Source organism: Polychytrium aggregatum, assembly GCF_025602895.1.
Source record: "Polychytrium aggregatum strain JEL109 chromosome Unknown BJ171scaffold_14, whole genome shotgun sequence".
NCBI lineage: Eukaryota > Fungi > Chytridiomycota > Chytridiomycetes > Polychytriales > Polychytrium > Polychytrium aggregatum.
In genome coordinates this window covers 617,563-638,400 of record NW_026516216.1, presented here as the reverse complement: position 1 = coordinate 638,400, position 20,838 = coordinate 617,563, and the positions used below count along the sequence as shown (strand labels likewise).

The 20,838-nt window shown below is 57.4% G+C and overlaps 4 protein-coding genes across 4 annotated transcripts; 3 read left to right on the top strand and 1 right to left on the bottom strand.

The window, feature by feature from the left end:
- Nucleotides 1-67: 67 nt before the first annotated feature.
- BJ171DRAFT_501017 (uncharacterized protein) lies at nucleotides 68-2,433 on the bottom strand. The gene is made up of 3 exons (XM_053110628.1): nucleotides 2,037-2,433; nucleotides 1,870-1,938; nucleotides 68-1,718 (listed from the first exon to the last, which is right to left on the bottom strand). The coding sequence occupies exons 1-3, from the start codon at nucleotides 2,389-2,391 to the stop codon at nucleotides 448-450; spliced, it is 1,695 nt and encodes a 564-aa protein (XP_052967708.1). The 5' UTR covers nucleotides 2,392-2,433; the 3' UTR covers nucleotides 68-447.
- Nucleotides 2,434-9,937: 7,504 nt separating this feature from the next.
- BJ171DRAFT_500987 (eukaryotic membrane protein family-domain-containing protein) lies at nucleotides 9,938-13,593 on the top strand. The gene is made up of 7 exons (XM_053110627.1): nucleotides 9,938-10,550; nucleotides 10,704-10,816; nucleotides 10,997-11,156; nucleotides 11,366-11,690; nucleotides 11,887-12,287; nucleotides 12,693-12,964; nucleotides 13,121-13,593. The coding sequence occupies exons 1-7, from the start codon at nucleotides 10,053-10,055 to the stop codon at nucleotides 13,416-13,418; spliced, it is 2,067 nt and encodes a 688-aa protein (XP_052967707.1). The 5' UTR covers nucleotides 9,938-10,052; the 3' UTR covers nucleotides 13,419-13,593.
- A 1,500-nt stretch (nucleotides 13,594-15,093) lies between these two features.
- BJ171DRAFT_474121 (uncharacterized protein) lies at nucleotides 15,094-15,725 on the top strand (the record flags this gene model as incomplete). The annotated part of the gene is made up of 2 exons (XM_053108729.1): nucleotides 15,094-15,408; nucleotides 15,570-15,725. 2 exons carry the CDS (start codon nucleotides 15,094-15,096, stop codon nucleotides 15,723-15,725), a joined length of 471 nt encoding a protein of 156 aa, XP_052967706.1.
- Nucleotides 15,726-17,545: 1,820 nt separating this feature from the next.
- BJ171DRAFT_580800 (uncharacterized protein) lies at nucleotides 17,546-18,610 on the top strand (the record flags this gene model as incomplete). Its single annotated transcript, XM_053114060.1, has 1 exon — nucleotides 17,546-18,610. One exon carries the CDS (start codon nucleotides 17,546-17,548, stop codon nucleotides 18,608-18,610), a length of 1,065 nt encoding a protein of 354 aa, XP_052967705.1.
- Nucleotides 18,611-20,838: the final 2,228 nt, after the last annotated feature.

Genomic DNA, 20,838 nt, shown 5'->3' with positions numbered 1-20,838 from the left:
GCCAATCCACAAGCATTGCCATATCTCTGTCCCCCTGGCCTCCTGCTTCCACGGGACAGACGGCTAATGTGGATGATCGATGTATGTGTATTTCAATTCAAAAATAAAAACAACAAGCGCAAGGTGTCCCCGTTTCATTGTTATGGTCGTCAGACAATCCGTGTTGGGAGCAGGCTCTTGGCACCAGAGAGACAACCGCCGCCACGGCTGTGGAAGGGAGGGGGAGGGAGTCTGGGGCAGTGTCTCGGACCATGACTCCTCGGTGTGACTGCCAACGGCTCAGTTCAAAACAATTTCGAAGCCCTAAACAAAACGAACAAACAGAATAATAACAAAAACAGGCCAGTTGTGGGCCCAGGAACATGGGCAAGCAGAGCGAGGGGGGGGGAGTGAAGCAAGTAGAGGGGAGGTAGACAAAGGTCGCACATCTCATGCCACGATGCCCGTTCAAGAGTCCCGTTCGGGCTTCTCAGCAGAGACGACCATGATCTTGGTCGAAGGAACAGAGGTCTTGCGCGAGAGCGAGCTGTTGTTTCCCGAGGCAACCACAATATTTGAGCTGGAGACGATCGACCGGCGCGAGACGCTGGAGACAACGGACCCAGTGTCGTCATGGGTAGACTTGGCCGTCGGCACCGTGACCTTCATGTTGGCGGTCGTCAGGAGCGGCTGCACCGGTTGGTGGGTGGCCTTGGTCGTCTGGGTAGTGGTTTTCAACTGCGACTGCGAGGTCTGCTTCAGCGCAGGCCGTACCGTGGGCATAGCGGGCATAGGCGGAGGAGCCTCCTCACCCACAGTACTGAGAAAATCGCCAAAGCTGTCGCTGTTCGAGTTGCCGCCGGTTCTAGGCAGAGTAATGGTGGTGCTAATCGACAGGGGTGGTAGCGAGGGGGAGGTGTACGATGCAACTGACGGCTTCTTGGCAAGCTTCTGTCCGCTGACGGCATGCGAGTCCGAAAAGACATTGTCCTTTCCAACGCTGACCGAGTGGGTGTCCGCAAAGGGGCTTCCCTCGGGTTCGATTGAGTGCTTGTCCGAGAAGATGTCCACGGGCTCGGGCTGCTCTGTCTCCTCGGTGATCTTGGAGAGCTGTTCGTTGTGCTTGCGCGCCAGGGAGGGCAGCTTGGGCACAGGCTCCTCAGCCATCTCAATGTCCGTGGGCTTGGTCTTGGCGCTGGCGAGGAACGAGAGACGGCGGCCCTTGTCGCCAAAGAGCTGCGAGATCGGGCGGTTGGGCAGCGGCTTTGCCTTGCCCCGACGAGACGCAGGCGGCTCGGGGGTTTCGTTGATGTCACTGACAATGCTGGCATAGGATCGGAAGGCGGCATCACGAGGACCTCGCATGCGCTGGCTATCGGTGCGCTGGATATCGTTGTCGGGCTTGACAACAGCGTCGCTGGGAGGCAGCGGGAAGCCCGAGAGTCGAGCAGCAGCGCCAAAGAAGCTCTGTCGCTTGCGGTACTGCTGTTGCGCCGGCGGCTGGCCACCAGCAGAGACCGTAGCTGCCCGGGACGAGGGGAGGATGGCCAAGATAGACTTGCGGCGGTTGGTCATATTGTAGCTCAGGTTTCTCTTGCGGGTTTGCTTGGTGTAGATCCAGCCAAAGATGGCGCCAATGAGGACGACGGCTCCGAGGCAGATTGGCAGGACCAGAGTCAGCAGAGAGTTGCTTGTCTGAACCGAGCTCGTGGTCGGGAGCGGCGCAATAGACGAAAGAGCTTCGCGAAGAGGACAGCAGTTGCGGAAGGCATGGAGTATGTTGGGTCGATGGAGCGGATCGATAGAGCGGATCGATAGAGAAACGTGAGTGTGTGCTGATCAATCCAACAGCTATCCATCGGCAAGCTTTTGACTGTTGCATCCACCTACCCTGACACCATTTGTTGTTCGCAAGGGTGCTCTGGCAAACGGCATCACAGATGTAGCAGGATCCCTGGCCTGGAAAGCAAGTCATAGACACCGTGTGAGAAATGGGGGGGGGCAAATTGACATTGTGGCGGTCGATTCTCTCGCTGCTCAGCGGACGAACGGCTTACCTTTCTGGCATCCCTTGTTGAAGCTGCAGCTCGAAGTGCTGTTGGAGAACTGGATGCAGTTTGAGCCATCCGCCGAGCACATGGTCTGGAGCGACTTGGGGTCGTTCTCCAGAGTCGGCGGCACTGCAGATTCCACAAGCCCATACGGGTTTGTCCGCCATATGTTCGATGGGCCGATGGCACATGGTTGAGGCAAGCAAAGCGACACAGAGACCAGTCTAGTTAGCAACCAGAGGCCCCCCCCCGGCTTGCTGAACGAGCTCTCGGACTCTTGGCTCAAAAAGCGGTGTGGCCGGATTGGGCGGCAACACAGCAAACCCGTAATCCCACAGCCCGCCCGGCTGTCCAAGATCATGGTAACTGTAGATACGTACGGTACTGGAGACTGGTGCACGCCCCGGCGCTGTTGATGTCGTTACATCCTGCAGTGAAGCCGCTTGACGACGTTCCTGGGGTGGCGGCGTAGCAATACACACAGTTTCCGTTTGCCATGCATGTATTGGGTGCCGAGACACCGATGCTCGAACAAGTGCTGCTTTGGGCTGCGGTCGCATCGAGAGAATGTATCAGTTTGGGTGGAATTCCGGTCGTCCTGAGCAACAGGGAGCACATTGCGTGGAAGACGAGGGCCAAGGAGAGCAGAGTCGGACGACGGACGCAAGAGAGGTGGCAGAGATCCCAGAGCAGCCGAGACAAGTCGGCATCTGGTTCAGACTTGCTGGCTGCATTGAGAGGCCTGCCGCCGATTGCCCCGCTGTCTCGCATCGCAGCCAAACCAGGAGGAGCGATGCTGGCTCTCGGCAGGACGGGGCGGCGACTCCTGAAAAATGACATCCGTTCCTCCAAGAAAACGGTCCGTGAACGACGAGTATTAAAACTGCATGGCCGGGATCCTTACCCGACATGGCTGCAGTATTGGATCGAACGGGGTTGCTCTGCGAATGTGTCTAAGGCGCCTGGGAGGTTTGGACGGATCCACAGAGTCGGGCTGCGACCACCACGGCTCGCGATGGAGGGAGAGGAGGAGGAGAAGGCGGTTGACGAAGCAAGCGATGCCCAAGAACGCCAGTCCAAGCGAGCCCAGGAGGAGCCAAAGCAGGAGAAAAGGGCCTTGGCCGCGAACGCCTGGTGAAGGCCCCCCGAGCGACGGCGTCAGGCCGCTCTCGGTGGGTCCCCGCTGCAGCGAGAGGGCTCTCTGTCTACACAGCAACACAGGCAGTCCAGCACGGCCGGCCCTCGCTGCCGCCTCGCTTTCCCCTGCCTTGTGCCTTGGTCGCGTCTGGCCGGTGCTTGTCGCGCTGTGGGTGCGACGGTTGAGTGAAACGCGCTGGCGGACGCGTTCGGCGCGAGGGCGTGTGCGACGGCACCGGTCCAGTCGCGGACAGCGCTGCTGGGGACGCGCTTCGTGGGCGCGGACACGGCGACATGTGCTGGGCCAAACAGCGCCCGTGGCTGGCGCTGTACACCGATCCTGTTGCCGATGTGACGGCCGAGGGGTGATTGGCGCAGATCGCTGCGGGCAGTAACAGCAAGGCAGGCAATCCTTGCGGCCCAGGGAGCCGCTCAACGTGGCCTGCTGCACGTTGCCGGCAACATCGCGGATCCAGCTCCTCCACCAGCGGCATCCACAGCAGGGCACCCACCAGCGGCATCGGTTGTTCATTGTCGCTGCGGGTCGCGGCGCATTCACAATTCCACACGATGAAAAAAATAGGACGTGACCCCTCTACAGTGGCTGTGTTCGGCTCGGGACCTGGTCAGCAGGCACATTAAGACACAGAATGAGTCACGTGTGTGCCGACAGTCTGGTGCAGCCTCGTCCGAACGATGCCATTTTGGGACTGCTCGCTAGCCAATCAACAGCGTTGCTTCCCACACGTGCTCTGGCCCGATTTGGCATTCGCTTGCCGTCCCGCTCCGTCCCGCTCCGTTCCGGGACCCCTCCGCCCCGGTTTCTCCCGGCCCCGAACCTCTCATATCCTCATTCTCCCTCACCATGACCCGTTCTGAGAACTGCCTTTCGGACACCCCAGTTCCGACCGCCGTTGGGCGGCACCGTGAACTCCTGGGGCAATCCTCGGCCGTTCTAACTAGTCCAGGATTAGGTCAAACCCGCGGTGGTCACTGCTCCACCAGCCAGTTTAACCTCAGAGTCGCAAACAGAATGCGGTATGATATGCCGTGTTCAGTAAAAACGCAAGTGATAACAAACCCGAAATGATAATAATCAAGATAATGTCCCATGGGGGCGAGGATATCTGGAGGGAATGAGCGATGCGGTTAGTTGAAGCGTCGCCTTCGAGCTCTCTCAGATGATACTCAATCGTCATGAAGGGACTTACTTGGATTTGGATGGCTTCCTACATTCGAGACATATTCAAGATAGTGAAAGAGGAAGCGTTAGAGTTAAAAACATTAGAGACATATTCATGATGCGGCTCATCCTCAATATGCATGCGTTTAACGGCACCTATGTCATCGATCGGCTCATGGGCCCGCCGAGGAAGTTAGGATAGAGAGGGCCTGAGGGGAGTATTGACTTGAGCCTGACGACGGAAGCGGGCAGGAAGCGGTGGTCGGGGGGATATTTATATTCCAAACCTTCCGACTTGACCTGTCATTACACTGATATGGTCACTATGGGTCAAGTTCGGACAAACTCCCTTCGTCATCAAGCGGCCTCAAGCACTTTTTGGCCCAACTACCTGCGACATTTGCATCGACTTGTCAAATCGGAGGATCTTGCTCGATAATATAAAAGCCACCTGGAATGGTTGATATAAGTATCAGCCTGACTTTGCCTCTCCAATTGCAGCAAAGCTGTACCCACCGCCTTCCATCTCGAAGTATCCGACAGTAGAAACGATTGTATCGACTGGGACAAAGATATGATTCGTTGACTCCATGCTGTCGAGGTGAAAGGTAGCACACTCTTTGCATGGGCGGTATCCTGAACTGTCATCTCCATATCTGATGTTGATCTTTGGAATCACACAGTATGCCCAGTTTGTTGTTTCTCCATCAAAGGAGTGGCTGATGAAATATTGGACTTGATAGAAGCGGACAGAAGAATATGGGTGATTGCTTGCTGATGCATCGGGCATATTGGTCCAAACCTGTAGATTCAGAATGCATTAGCTCATATGAGGCTTCGCTATCGCGCGCTGCCGAATGCCTTACCTTCACAACAGAGTTCATCCGATGATGTGCCGTGCTCATCCGATGTGATTGAGATATGACATGTAGTTCCCCCGCGTCCATCTTGGTGTGTTTGGAGCAAGTGTCCGAATTCTGATCCCAAAGTGAATGGACATATTGCAAGGCTTCACGATAGCCGTATGAGGAATTGGCAGAAATCGTCCTGGCATAAGCGCTCTTTAGCTTCGCGACTTGTTCAGAAGGTAGTTTCAGCTTTTGTTGCTGGCCAGACAAGGTTCCGCGGCTATCTTGATTCGAGGCCCGCCCATTGTTTGCAAAGGAGGATGGCCATATCCCAGGGTCTTCGCCCAACCTGGATGTTCCTCTCAAGGTCAAGTTCGGAGCAATGCTTGGACCGCTCAGAGAGCTTTGGAGGACGAGCCGATTGGCCATATTGTCCACTGGATGGACCTTCGATCGCCCGATGAGCTTCAGGCGACCACAGGTTCTTTCCATTTCAAACTGCCATTGATATACCAAGGGTCCAAACAATCGGATGCACCTGGGCAAGTGTTGGAGCTGATGCACGTAGGTTTTCATCAAACGAAGTCCAGACAGGTCTGGAGCTCTGTCTGGAGGAGGTTCGAGTGACTCTGGGAGATTTGCGATTGACCTGGTGAATACATTTCGAGTATACGTGGTTAGATATTGAGAATTAGTGAGCTGCCCAACATCCTCAAGTGAAGGGACTGCTGTCTCGTGCTACTTGCTCTGTGTAGTACTCCTGGAACCTCTGAAGATTTCTCTCGATCTGATTGCATTGAGCAACATTCAACTGGGGAAGCAGCATCAATCGAAGGGCATAGACAAAGCGCCTCCATCCCAATCTAGGCACAATAGCATCACTGTTAGGATCAATTCGAATCAAGTATCTCATCGACCGTAGGACGGGCCCCGGTTCGAGCAGGGTACAATATCAAGAGCTTACAAGTGTTCTAGTGGAAAGCCCGCCGCATTGAGCAGAGGTAGGGAGTACATGATAATCCAATTCTTCCATTCTTCGGTTTTGAAGCTTTTGTATGAGACAGGGTCCCGACAAGAGGCACCAAAGCCTGTTGGAATCTGAATCCTGCCTTCGCTGATCCATCTTCCGATCTTTTTCAGGCACTTGGACGTGATCTTTTGGTCCAAACTTGAGGATGAGGGAGCCTTCCGCGTTCCATTCCAAATCTCCATCATGAGTGGACCGATGTTCGAGATCACATGCATCAGATCGAGAGGAAGACAGAAGCTGAGCTCGATGGACTCAAGTTGAGTTACACCTGGTCGCCCCACGATCCCTGATCAACATAGTTAATGTTAACATCGGAGTCGAAAACAACGCCCTGACTCGTCTCGTTAACGTACCGTTTCGGGGCATGCCGTCTTGATCGATGGCCTCCCATATTCTGTTCAGACTCTCTTCGGTGCGGTATGGACTGGGAGTGTCACGCTCATAGAAGCACATGGCACCCCCGGCCCTCGTGGCCGTTATTTCGCAGAGACGACAGCCCTTCGTGGCGGTGTGCCCAGAAAATTTACCGAATTTGTTGGATCCGGGCATGTCACTCTGGCAGTACAGCAAGTGACCTCGGAGAGTGAAAGAATGTTCCACGCCATTTTTGTCGACCCTTATCGCCTCAACACCTGGGAGCGAGAGACATTGCTCCGTCAGCAGCGTGCTCTCGCGAGGATTATGTGGAGTGACCAAGTGATCCACACCAGAGGGGCTTACGCACCGGTCTCAAGTCTCTTCATATCTTCGAAAAACGGCTTCAAAAATGTATCAAAGTCACGAGGCGATCGTGGACCAGGCGTAAGCAAGACCGTAATGAGATTTTCCTTTTTGTAGCGCAGAGCAGGTGGAAGATTGAAGTTGATCAAGATGAAGCCCCACGATTGATGGCTTTGCCTACACCAGATACAAAGGTCAGCTGTGGTTATAATCTGATTTTGAAACAGAGAGCGGGCGTACCTCTGATTGATATTGAAGACATCAAAATGCAGCCCGAGAGCAACGTCGGTGGGCTGCTGGAACATTGAGCGACTACAAAGGTGCTGGTAATATTCGGCATCGAATATGTCGTTCATGATGCCTGAAGATTCAGATTTGGTGAGTTCAGAGCACCATATAGCAATATAGTATTGGGAAATAATACGGGTGGAAAGTACCTGGTTCGCTCGCTCTGTTTGCTCTGTACATCATCAACTCTGCCATAGTTGGATTTCGGTAGAGTGTCTGAAGTATCTGAACAAAATCGAAATACTTGTAGGTCTGAATCGGCCTCAGTTGTGGTTGAATGCCGCCATTCAGAAGTTTTTCGTTCACCGTCGCATAAGCATCCTCTCCACAAAACGTGCATATTCGACTCTGGTTATCATTGATGTCGAATCCCATGCAGCTGTTTGGGCAGCAGGGAAGCCTCTGAAGATACTCGTTCCACTCGCAACAAATGATCTTTTGGATCTTGTACAGACTGGGTGCAGCTGGTAATGACAATCCTTGGAATTTGTTGCAATGATTAAGGACAGATTTGATGGCTTTGTCGGTAACATTGCACTCGGTCAACACCTTGACCAGCTGCGAATAGAAGGGCGGGATATCTGGGGGAAAGCCGCGGGTGAATACATCAATTCGGATGCTACATCGGATTGCTATCTGTCCTTTGAATTTGACTCACCATCTGATATGCGGGGCTCTTCGTCACCAGTTTCTTCATCATCTTCATTCATTTCAAGCAGTCGAAAGTGGCCGAGGAAGCTATCCGGATACTGTCCTGGAAGGTGAACCGTGGCATTTATATGAGTCAACCGGACTCTGAAGCAAGACCAGGAAGATTCGACGATACGATCAGGCTGGGTGACGTTGATATCTCACCCGAAATGTCATCGAATTCTCTCGGTGAGCTTGAAGTGGTGTCTTCTGAGTCTATCGAAGAGTCTTCAGAGTCTTCGTAGTACATGGACGCTTCTTCAGAGTCCCGCGATGCCCACATGCTTGGCGACCACGAAGGGCAGCGTTCAAATTGAGCTGGAGCAGGGCCTTCGTTGTCTTGGGTGCATTGCTGAATAGATGCTCCTGTTTGGATATCCATGCTCTCGTGCTCAAATGCGCGGGGTGAGCCTTTGGGCCAGGCCAAGGATGAAGAAACAAAGTCGGACAAATCGAGAGTGTATTGGTCATTTCGTAGTGAGCTCTGGCAGCGTCCAAGCACAGATCACTGATTATTGCTCAAGACTGAAACCGTGACGCACACAAAAATTTAGCGAGAATGTGATATCAGGTGCTCAGTCTTACCCAATGAAGGTCGCTGCGATGTTATCCCATGTGGTCGCAGTTCATCTACCACCAACACTGGGGGATGAAATGTCGGCGAAGTTCGCAAATTGGGGTTATTTTCGCATATGCTTGTAATAGGACGGTGAGGGAACGAAGAAAGATGGCCAGCTGTGTTTTCTTGAGGATCTTTGAGCGAGTACATGTGAACAGGGGGGACTCCAGGTGGAAAGCCATAGCGATAGAAGTGGTCGTAGTAGGTCGTTCTGGAGACAATCCTGAAGCCTTGCGAATCGGTGCTACACTTGCGACAACGACAGATGGATCTGTTCTTGGGAAGCCCATCGTGAGCCCTATTTATCGAGGATGGTACCCTGGTCGATGATATTGGATATGGAGTATGCCTTGGGTGATCGTGCCCAGATGGTTGAGCGGCTGAACTCATGATTAGAGTCGGATGAGAAGGTCGAGGGGAGAAAGGATCAAGAGGAGATTGACGAAGCAACTGGGGGCGGAAATGCCCGGTTTTTGTCCAAGTCCGAAGGCTCTGATGACCCATGAACACAGATGAGTCAGGAAAGCAGCCGGGGGTCATGGACAGTGAACGAGTCGCGGAAGACAGTGAAAAGCCGGGATGACTCGGATGCCATGTCACGTGAACGGAAGCAGCCCATTGGCCGAGGGCTCCACGGGATGTGGCAGTGCGGGTTCGGGGACACCCAGGGAGCCAGCAACCTGGACGAACAAGGAGAAATGCGGGTGACCCGAGCCCGTCGCGGTCGCTTCAGTGGCCAGACGCGACCCCCAAGGCAAAACAAAACGCGAGAAGACGTGTTTTTCCTTGTTATGCTGAGTCCGGTGGGGGATTTGCGAGGGAAGTATTGGCCAACGCGTAATTTACACGTCAGCTTTTTTTTCATAGTGCCAGTCTCTGCCGCATTTCGCCATCGCCCTCTCTGTTGCCTGAATCCAACGCACCAACCTGCCGAGCAGTGCGGCGTGTGGCTCCTTTGGCTCGTCCTGCCAGCCGGCCATGCAACACGTGCAGCAACCAAGATTGCCAAGGCATATGGCACTGGATCTGAGATTGGATCTGAGATTGGATCTGGGATTGGATCTGGGATTGGATCGGCAGTCACGGCGTGTGGTGTCGCCAAGGGCTCTCCTCCACAGCCACAGCCCGCTCTGAAGCAGCGAGGAATCATGTCAAGGTCGACAGCGCCAGCGGCCTGTGCTTGGCCTCGAATGCATGTATTTTCACGGCCGCAGCAGGGTATCTGAGTGGAAACCAGCATCGATCCAGGCGGGCCAGGGCGCAGCCCCAGCGAATCATGGTTCTGTCTGGCCGGCCTGCAACGCTTCAGCCCGCCAATCTCGTTTTGCCAAATCGGATGCCCCCCCCCCAAAAAAAAGTCGCTGGCGACCCTCTGGACCTCCTCGCCCAAACGCGCATCCTCCGGACCCATCGGCCTTTTCTCGGCGCCATCGCCGCTGTTGCCCTTCCAGACCCAGCCTGGGGCACTCCTGCCGCCATCCAAGTTATACCACCTGCACCCGCCGATATGGAAACTGCATATAGCACCGACGGACTCTTATCGGCGGCGCACTCACATGCCTCAATCGACTCACACGCCGATCAGCTCGTCCCGTCGCTATCGTCGTCCTCTGACCCCCTGCCGTCGCATACACAACCGCAAGCCGTCCCGCCGCTGCCGCTTCCACCAGCCGATCCTCGGTCGAAGGGGATCGACGGCAGCCTCACATCAGCAAGCGAGCCTGTGCCCGAAAACAAGCCGCCTTCCGAGTCCACGTCGGCACCGCTGGCAGCCTCACTGGCGTCGTTGCCGCCGATACAACGCCCCGTATCCGAGCCTCTTTTGAATAGCAGCCAGCCATTCGCCGACCCGCCGGATCCTGAGATTACCGAGCTGTCGTTGGCCTCCCGCGACCTTCAAAGCTACTGGCATCTGGAGCTCTTCCCCGCACAGGCAGAGCACGTCGACGAGCGCAAGCGCGAACGAGTGCAGAACTTTCTTCGGGTTCCCTATGAGCTGGAGAAGGTGCGGTCGTTGGTTTTGGACTTTGAGCCAAGCTGAATGCTCTGCAAATTGTGCAGCATAATGATGATGCTCAGAGGGGCAGAGCGACAGCGACAGCGAAGCGACGTGTTGAGCATGCCCGTGTCCTAACCATCCGGCTTCTGATGGCTCCAGCTCATGTTGCTTGGCTACTTTATTTGTCTAGATTCATTCCTGTATCTGTTCACGGTGCTGCCCGTCCGCATCCTTATCTCGGTCGGCTCCCTCCTGAAGAGCATTGTCTTTTGGTAGGCGGAGCTGCCTTGGAGAGAATTTGCGTCGGCTGCTCCCCGGGCTGGCTCGTGCGTCTCGTGGTGGTCGAGACTCGAGCACCCGGTGCGAGCTGGCTCACCCTTGGCAGATATTTGTTGGAACGCAGTGCTGATGGCCCTTGTCTCTCTCTCTCCCTCTCATCGCTCCTGGGACAGCGGCAAGCCCATGAAGGGCGTGCGCACCATCGACCTGCTCAAAGGCATCATCATATTTATATGCTGCTACGCACTGCAGTACACCGACACGTCATATGCATACCATTCGATCCGCGGACAGTCCGTCATCAAGCTCTACTTCATTTTCAGCTCCCTGGAGGTGGGTCGTGCTCGATGCAAAGAAGCGCCGGTGCGATGTCGGCATTTGGCGCTTGGCGGATTGATGGCGTCCCTCCCCTCGCCCGACTTGGATCGTGCATTGAAAGCTCGAAGCAGCCTCAATAGATATCATTAGGCATCTGCAACCGAGGAGCTAATGGCTGTGGGCATCTGTCCTAAATCACATCACTTTTGCTCTCGGTGTGGTAGATCTGCGACAAGCTCTGTAGCGCGTTCGGCCACGATATCCTGGACTCGCTGTTCTCGACCGTCAAGCGGCAGTCCAACGAACGGCTCAATGAGAGCTTCACGCGCCATCGCTACTGGGGGCGGATCCCCCACTTTTGCATCGCCATGGTCTATGTCTATGTGCATTCAATCATCCTCTTTTACGAAGTCATGACCCTCAACGTGGCCATCAACTCATTCTCCAACGCACTGCTGACGCTGCTCCTCAGCAACCACTTTAGCGAAATCAAGAGCCACGTGTTTAAGCGATTCGAGCGAGAGAATCTCTTCCAGCTGGCTAGTGGAGGTAAGACAACGGAACCCCCCTGGCAAGCGACTGTGGTATACCAACCGCATTCCGAATGCACAACTGCCACCACGCACGCAGATGCGGATGTGCATGCGAATGTGCATGCGAATGTGGATGTGGATCGTGGGTTTTCTGTTCCTTTGTATATCGATCTGATGGCCCCGCGCTTGGAATGGTACCCTTGGGTCCGCAGACATGGTCGAGCGATTTCAGTTGTCCGCGTTCCTGTGCATGATCACGGTTCTCAACTTTGTGGAAATCTCTGGAGACGGCAGCATGGACACGGTCATTGGCTACTTGTACCAGATCTCGCCCCTGGCTTTGTATCAGTCGCTGGAGCTGCGCTTTCCCGCCAACATCCAAGACCTGGCTGTCATGGTCTCTCGGCTGGCTGTGTTGGTATCGTCGCCGACCTACAAGCTCATCGAGACCTTGGCCACGCCCGTGTTTTTCGTCATGGGAACCGAGATTCTGGTTGACAATCTCAAGCATGCCTTCATCACCAAGTTCAACCACACAAAACCGCAAGTCTATCAGGAGTTCAGGGACAGCCTGTTCCGCGATCTGATGGGCGTTCGTCTGAAAACGACCATGGTGCGTCTGTGTCGCCCTTGGGGCGCTGCTAAAGTGTTCTTGGCTATGCTTGCGGTCTGGCGGCTTTATATCTGCTTCGAGACTACTACTCCTACGTCTCGATCGACTTTATGAGTGTACCGAAACATCTGCGATGTGTCTTGTGGTGTCCTTTGTGCTCTGCTCCACAGCATGCGCTGTGTGGGAGTTGGACTACTCTTTGATCCTCCTCTCAGCCCTATTTCGTCACCCTACTTGCGCAACAATCCACGACTTTCCGCATGGATAGTCGAGCATGCATAGTCGAGCATGCATAGTCGAAGCAGTCATAGTCGAAGCACCCCGAACCCAGTGGATAACGTACCTCCTGTTTCCGCAAACGGGCAAACTAATCGGGCACCATCCCACCTTGCTTGGCATCGGCAGGTTCCGGATCAATCCCCCTTTGTCGCCCGAAGAATAGGCTTTGTCTCGATCCCGCTGGCGTGCGTGGTCGTCCGAATATCGATCCAGGCCTTGGAAATGGGCGAAATCGTCTCCGAGTTCGAGACCGCCAGTGTTGGGCGATTCTTTGCGGCCATTCCGCGCACGCAAGATGACCTCCTTGGCTTTCTCAACTCGATTCCGGAGCGCTATCGTTGGCAGGATATTGAAGATGGCACGGCCTACGTCCTCTATGGACTTGCCGTGTATGGGCTGTAAGTGTGAGGCTCGCCCGGAGTGGAAGCCTTTTTTCCGGCAGAAAGGCCGTGGGTAGACCACTGCGGCTCTTTGCGTCGCAGAAAGCCTGTCTATCGCTGATATGCATCCATCTGCGTACTCTCGCTGCTTCCGGTCTCTACCCCATTTCGCAGACTGGTGGTGGCCAAACTGAGCGTCGGGTACATCCTGGCGTCTGTTGCTCGGTCTCGCATCCTCGAGCTCACGGCCAAGGGCCGGGGTGTGCCTGATCCCGTGCCAAACTTTGAGGTCCTGGACCTGAGCCGACGGAAGCCCCATCCCGAACCCGACTCTGGCAAAGATGTCTCGAAAACCAGCGGCGAAGGCGCTGGCGAGAGCCACCACGCAAAGGACAAGCCACCCGCATCGCTCGAGGACGCCAAACTCGACAAGATAGACCGCTTCATGATGATCAAGAACCGCATCGTATGACCGAACGCTGTAAGGCCGAGAGGAGGGGATCCTGCCCCATTCCCACAACCACAACCACAACCACAACCACAACCACAACCACAACCACAACCACAACCACAACCACAACCACAACCACAACCACAAGGACGACAAAACATGTCCCTCCTCTCGCCTCCAAAAGCAGACCAGCCGTGGCCTGGATGACTATGCATGACCGCAACTGCGCTGCTCCGAGATGCACAAATACAACCCTGGTCTCATATGCTACACCAGCCAGCCAGCCAGCCAGCCAGCCAGCCAGCCAGTTGCCCGAGAGCACTCTATGGGCGGAACTCATGACCATGTCTGGCTTGGCGGGACATGGCGCCTGCCCCTCGTCGACATCGATTGGAGCCGGGGGATCGTGCTTGGTGTGATCCAGAGAGTACTGCCTGAGCAGGCCTTGTTGCCGCTGGGAGCGGCTGTGGCTATCCCCAGGGTCCATCGTGTTGGGAATGAGGGGGTCAGTCGTCCCTGCCTTGGACGGAGAGCTGAGCAGCAGAGTAGAGTTTGCTGCCGATGCGAGGACGGGGATGAGCCGGTGGCCCGATTCGGCTCGCACACTCCTTCGAGGGGGGAGAGGAGAGAGCGAACAGCAGGGCATGACAGCGACGGACCCTGATGCGATTTGGCGATTGTCGAATTGGGAAAGCGGGGAAGGGTCGGCTGTGCAGAGCGGCTGGTGTGCTGTGCGAAACCAATCGATCTCGAAAGCAGCCGCCACCATCAGCAGCACCAGCACCACCAGCACCACCAGCAGCACCACCACCAGCAGCACCAGCATCGACATCGGCGTCATCACCGGCGCCATTGCCATGGCCAACGGGACTAACCCCCATTTCCCGCGGTGACGTCACGGAGCCGCCCAAGAACGCAGAGTCCGAATATTGCGCCTCCTCGCGTGTCAGAGCCAGGGGCCGTGGCGATGACGAGCTGCCAGGCGATGGCGGCGCAGGGCCAGCAGCGCAATCGTAACGAGGCCGGATATGCGACAGCGACGCAACCAAGATAACACCATCACCTCTGCACCACTCGCACGGCCGCCAGTCGAGACGGCGCGAGTGGTGCCTGCGAGTGGTGCCTGCGAGTGGTGCCTGCGAGTGGTGCCTGCGAGTGGTGTGCAGATGGCGAGGACGAGCCGGACAACTGATCAAGGGCAGAGCCCCCAGCGAGTGATAGATGGGCGAATGGTGCAAGTGTGTGGGATGTGGACAGCCGGACGGGCGGGCGAGCGATGTGGCCGGCTGACCTGCGTGGGACATTGGCTCGGCCATGCTGGCAAAGCAGCAAGGTCGATAGGAGCAGCCAAGTGCAGACCAGGCAGCAGAGTACTTGGCGTGCTCACTGCTCGCTGCTCTCGGTCGGGCAGATCCTCGGCATTGGCCAGTGCTCGATATCCCCGGCCAGTGGGGCCTGGCTGGGTGGGAGCGGTTTTTACACAAGCAGGCGGCGCCGGCGGGTGGTTCTGCGTGCCGTCTGTTTCATGTCATGGGACAACTTGCCCAGCAGCATCGACAGCGCCGTGGAGCGGCGATATCTTTCCGGCTCGCAATGGGTCGCTGCTATCTCGAGATCGGCCTACTGGGGCAACTGGGGGAAGCTGCCCACATGATCGGCGTGGGAGGTGCCGCTTGCGGCTTTTGCAGGCGCCAACATGGCTGCTGCTGGTCTTGCTGCTTTGTCGGCTGCTGCTGGTCTTGCTGCTTTTTGCCGGTGGCCTCTCGCCATGGAGATCGGGGGCTGGCTGGGGATGAAGCGGCGAAAGGGCATGACCCGCTCGCAAAGCCGACATGCGCGCCATCTGCGACGCAAGAGCCAGCCTCTTCCTCCGTCCTTGCGCCTTCCATCGGCTTTCCTCCGGCTTGCCAGCGGAAGCACGCCTGCGTCCTCGGGAGAGTCCTTCGTTGCAGCTCCGACCCCACCGGCTTGCATGGCCGGTAAGGAAGCCGAGGGCGGTTGCACCAGGATGGTGGGTGCACAGCGGAGGGGGGCTTTGAAGGCAAGGGGGAATCGCGCCCCCCGCTGGTCACCAGAGCAGGCACAAGGGGGCTCTGGAATGGGGCAGTGCCCACACACAGCGGCACTGTGGCACTATAGGGCGATCTCTGAGACTGGAATCGAGATCGCCAGAGACGGATCGAGGCTGCCAATGCGAGTCTCAGTCTCGATCCCAATCTCAACCACAATCTCAACCCCAATCTCACTCCAATCTCAACCCCAATCTCAAGCAATCAGCAAGGCACGAAACACATCCACAAACGCAGCGTCCGGCAGCACGCGCTGTGACGCAACAGCAATCCGAGCCCAAAACAGCCTCGCACCAAATGCGATCACCAGCGCCGCGGCAACAACGGACGCGTGCCTGCAGAGAGCGACCCTGTCCCCGACAGCCCAGCCCAGCCCAGCCCAGCCCAGCGCCGCCGAACCTGATGTTCTGCACCAGAAACTCGCTCCAGCCAAGGACAACACACCTCGGCCGACTGCCAGCCAGCAATAGAGTTTGGGTTGCGGCTGCGTCGACCGGCCCTCGCCTGGCCCTTCGCCTGGCCCTTCGCCTGGCCCCTCCAGGAATGGGCTGGACACGCCTCGGCGGAACAGGGCCTCGGACGAAACCGGGATTGGTCGGGGGTACGGCTGGCTGGGATGACCGATCACGGGGCCGGCGGGCAGGCAGCACAAGCGTGCGTCCTTGTTGGGCGTGGGGCGCGCGTGCCGAACAAGGCCGCCGCCGACACACTTGGGCAGCGGCGCCGGCCGAGGGTGTGGGAAAATCGGGGATGTGCGATGTACGATGTGCGATGCGCAATGTGCAATCGATGGAGGTAGTCATTGCCGTTGAGCAGGACCAGTAATATAGATGTATCCATTTTCTGATGCAGCCGCTGTCGATCAACCGCTTTTCAATGATATCACCCTCCAAGGAATCGCCCTCCCATGGCATTTCAATGCAACCCTCTTCAACAACATCCATCGATCAGCCATGCGTCCTGCGCTGCTTCCCTCGCGCGCCCTCTGTGCATCGATGCCTGGCAGCGTGTGCGTCGTGGCCGATGCCCGACCGATGCCCGGCCGTCTCGAGCTCCGGAATCGCCGCAGGCACGGCAGGCATGCCTGGCTGAGCAACGAGCAGTGCGATTGCAACACCGTCTGCCGACAGCCTTGGCGTACGAGCCCCCCCCCTTCCTCCTCTCCTGCCTGCTTGCCTGCTCGGTGGACCACGACCAGACAGCAGACGGCCCATGTCCTTGCCAGGGCACTTCGTCCCGCTGCTGCTGGCGGCTGCCGAAGGCTGCGAAATGGACACAGCCCGCCTGCGTCGCACTCTTTGTCGCCCACCTGCCGCGGGGGCGCAAAGCGCTCTGGTCTTATCTTGCGAGTACAACTCCGGGGGGCGCACGGCCCCAATGCGCGAGTCAGTATCGCCCGCCTTCGTGACCGGAATCTTGCATTTATTGCCTCCCCCCGCCCGCTCTCGTTCCCCCCTCTCCTTGTCGGCCCAGGCACAAGCGCATCCACACCCATCTGCTCCAGCCCACTGCTCTCCAGCCTCCCTCTGGCGACTCTGGTCCTGGCACTTGTCTCGTCTGCATTGGTCTTGCCTGCATTTGTCTACATTTTCCTGCATTTTCCTGCATTTGCCTCATCTGTTCGGCCGAGTCCATCCCAGCACATTGGTGGTTCTTGCTCCTCCACTTCCCTTTGCCACTTCCCTTTGCCACTCGCAACCTGCTGGTGTCGTCATCTCCGCCTGTAAGTCCGAAGCATGACACCATGCCAGGCCGCTCGCCACCCCCATCGTGACCACGGGAATCTGAGCCAGCGACATGCAGAAAGCAATTGTCGCCAGCGCCATGGAGAGAGCCGCCGCCATGTGCTTATGGCCCGGCATCATGTTGTGGGTGCTGCGGCGGGAGCCGTGGGCGATGCAGCAGCGTCCTCTGCCATCGTCCGGCATCGTGTTGGGCGCCGTCTTGGCTTTCCGAACCCCCGGGCTTACACCTTGCTCCGTTTCCCTGTCTCCCTGTCTCCCTGTCTCCCTGTCTATATCGGTCCTGGTCTCCACCAGCCCACCAACTCTTCGTCGTCCCCAACTGCTCTCCCCTATCATGATTCGCATTGCCGACATCGTCAACCGCGAAGATACTTCGCCCATCCTCCGGCCCTCCGGCGTTCGGCTCTATGATGCCAGCAGCATTCCAGCTCGCACTTCGCTTGACCGCCGTCTCCGCTCCGCCACCCAACCCTGGGTCGAACTCCCTGGTCTCCACGCTCGCTCAGAGCTCGTCGTGCATCCCTCGGACACCACCATCTATGCGCCGTTTCCTCCCAGCCGCACCCTTGCCAGCTCCCTGCAACCGGCCTCTCTGCCTGCCTCAACCTTCTTGGCCGACATACCGGGGCGTGCCGGCCGTCCCGGACCCAGGACCGAGCCAGCAGCACACCCAAGCTGCCCGGATTGCGCCCACCAAGAGTCTGGCCCGCATGCCTTCCACAGCCAGCTGCGGTCCCGGGCTCTCGCCACCAGCTCCGATGGCGGCGAGAGCCAGCACCAGGAAGACTTTGAGCATCCGAGCAAAGAACTCGACCGCCAGAAGCGAGGGCCCGACGACCTGGACAGTAGCGACCCCGACTGCCAGCCCGACCATGAGTTCCCCTGGTCTCGCTCGCGGGACACTGCTCGCCTCCTGCTGCCAAGCGTTGCCGCTCTCCCACAGCCCCCGGCGTCGCAGCCCCCTGAACACGCTGCCGCCCACACCCAGGACAACGGCGAAATCAAGGCGCCACCAAGGCCCGACCATCACCAACCCCACCAACCCCACCACCACCACCACCATCACCACCACCATCACCACGGAGGTACTGCCGTTGCCGACTATTCCAAGCCGTTTGTCTGCGAGTTCTGCTGCCGCTCGTTCCGTCGGCCGCAGGAGCTGCGGCGACACACCAAGTCGATCCACTGCGGCCCCGAGGAGCGCCAATGGGTCTGCCCGGGATGCTCGGCGCCTTTTGCGCGGGCGGACGGGCTGCGGAAGCATCTCAACTCGAACCGGGCACTGCTCAAGGGCTGTGTCGATATTGATGCCCGCAACCCGAACCATGTGTTCAATCTGGCTCACGAAAACAAGCTCAAGCGCCAAAAGGTCAAGTCTCTGAAGAGCCAGAGCAACTAGAGGGCCCGCCCTTCCCCAGACCAAGAAGCGGAATGGGTGGGTGGCATTAGAAACTCGGACCAGGGCAGCTGTCATGACCCCCAGGCTCTCCCAGCCACGCTCTCCACCGAGGCTCATAGACAAGACCGTGGGAAGCCTGTCTGGTGCTCGCCATGTGCCCAGGCCAGCGCACCCCGCATACCACGAATCGAATTGCGCTTCCAAGTTGGCACCTGCTTATCATGGTTATTTTTTTTTCTTGTTCGTCGCGGGGGGGGGGAGCGTCCGGACGGGATGGCCTGTGATCCCCCTCCCAACGAGATCATAGGCTCGACCGGTGCGCTCCTCCCACGCCCCTCGATCCGTCGTGGGAGCCACGGCCTGATCCTGCTGTGCATGCATGCCTGATTATGATCTCGCTCGGGGACGGGCTGGTCCCACGGCTTGCCCTGCAGTGCTTGTACATTTGCGCATTTCTGTTCTGGTCTGGTAGTGGTGTCTCGGTTTGGCCACGGGTTGTTTGGATGCTATCGATGGTGGACCGGCTGCTGCTGCTGCCCTGGCAGACTCGTGTCCGATGTTCGTCTGGTCCGGGTTATTTTTTTGCCTTGCTTTGTTTTGTTCTTTGCCATTCCTATTTTATGTGCGCTTGCCTGATTCTCGCTTCTACCGTCTGCTCGGCACTCGCGGTGTGTATCGCATACCAGCCCTGAGCGCCACCCCCAAGCGGCTTCATCCTTCCGTGTTTTGTCCAGCTCTTGCCTCGTCTCTTTCCCCTACGAATTTTGGCTTCTTTGCATGTACAAATGATATTTTTGTCTTGTCTTTTTGTTTCTCTTCACATTTGCTGGTTATTCTCGTCACGATGCGTGCCCCCCCGGCTGTTCTGGCGGAGAACCCACCAGCGCCTAATCCCACGGCCGCACAAGCCAAAGTCAACCCTCCCGCTCTCGACCACGAAAACGCCCAAATTTGCGAGGACCCCCTTTCCTTTGATGCTGCCCGATGACGGCTCTGTTCGCCAAGAGGCGGTGGTTCGACAATCTGTCACTGCTGCCAGCATGTGCGGGTCCGGAGCCAGAGAGGGCACCAGCGAGTGAATGAGTGAGTGAGTGAGTGAATGAGAGTGAGGGAGTGAGTGAGCAAGGAGAGAAAAAAAAAACTGACCTCCAGCTCCCAGCACCATGGGCATCTGTGAGAGTGAGGGCCCCCATGAGACGCTATCTGGACCTGGCCAGACATCTCCCCGGCAGTGCCGCGCACTGCTCGAGGCAGCAGCCCCCCATGCATTTCCCACACACGAGACAGGATCAGGCTGTTTTCTCGCACACGAGGAGCAGAGGGGGCCACAGAGGTGGGGGCTGGTGGAGTTGCACAGAGAGATAGAGGTGCGTGTGGCGGCGAAGATAGGGCGGCTTCGGCTGGTAGGTTGCGACTGGTCATGGCTGCGACCGTGGCGGATCTGGGCCGACGAGGGCAGGTTTTGCTCAACCGAGGCGGCCACGGCGAGCCGGTGTGGGATGCCGAGCGACAAGGCGCTGGTCTGGGTCAGGCCAGGTCAGACCAGGCCGTCGAGCGAGCACACAGGGCCTTGGCACGGCAACAGACGCCGTGGGCAGGACGGCGAGCAGCCCAACAGCAGCGTGGGGGGCTGTGGAGAAGCAGGACGTGGGCAGCCCGGACAGTGCCTGAGCAGGGCGATGCGATTGGTCCGTGGGGGTTGGTGCTGGGCTGTAACGTTGTTGTGGAGATGTGGTGGTGTGTTGGTGGTGTTGTATTGCGTTGGTGGTGTGTTGTGTTGTGTTGGTGCTGTTTCTGGAGAGTGGGGGCAGTTGCGAGAGTGTTGCGAGCGTTGCGAGAGTGTGGTCATGTTGCTGGAGCGTGGCCAACGTGCGTTAATGTTGTTCAAGTGCCGTGCCCCGATGCGGTAACATTGCCGCCACAAACACCACTGCGGCTGGCCCAAGGTTATCGGCGTTGTGCGAGTGGGCAGCCCCGTTGTGTGGCCGAGCGCGGCCGCACAGACCAGGCAACGCGCTCACATGCCCCCGTTCGCCGGCTTGTTGTCTGCCGCGCCGTTGTGTCGACAGCGGCAGTGGATGAGATGCGAGAGCAGCGCCGGCCATTCAGAGATGGAGCATTGGGCCACGTATCATTAACACATGGGCCACGAGCATGTATCATTGGTCGCATACCATTAACACACACACATATCATTAACACACACACATATCATTAGCATAAACACA

Coding starts and splice junctions, on each gene's coding strand:
- BJ171DRAFT_500987 (XM_053110627.1), top strand. CDS start 10,053: ATGGAAACTGCATATAGCACCGACGGACTCTTATCGGCGGCGCACTCA. Junction 10,817..10,996: donor CTGAAGAGCATTGTCTTTTG/GTAGGCGGAGCT, acceptor CTCCTGGGACAG/CGGCAAGCCCATGAAGGGCG. Junction 12,288..12,692: donor TTCGTCTGAAAACGACCATG/GTGCGTCTGTGT, acceptor TGGCATCGGCAG/GTTCCGGATCAATCCCCCTT.
- BJ171DRAFT_501017 (XM_053110628.1), bottom strand. CDS start 2,391: ATGATCTTGGACAGCCGGGCGGGCTGTGGGATTACGGGTTTGCTGTGT. Junction 1,939..2,036: donor CAACAAGGGATGCCAGAAAG/GTAAGCCGTTCG, acceptor CTTGCTTTCCAG/GCCAGGGATCCTGCTACATC. Junction 1,719..1,869: donor GAACAACAAATGGTGTCAGG/GTAGGTGGATGC, acceptor CTCTTCGCGAAG/CTCTTTCGTCTATTGCGCCG.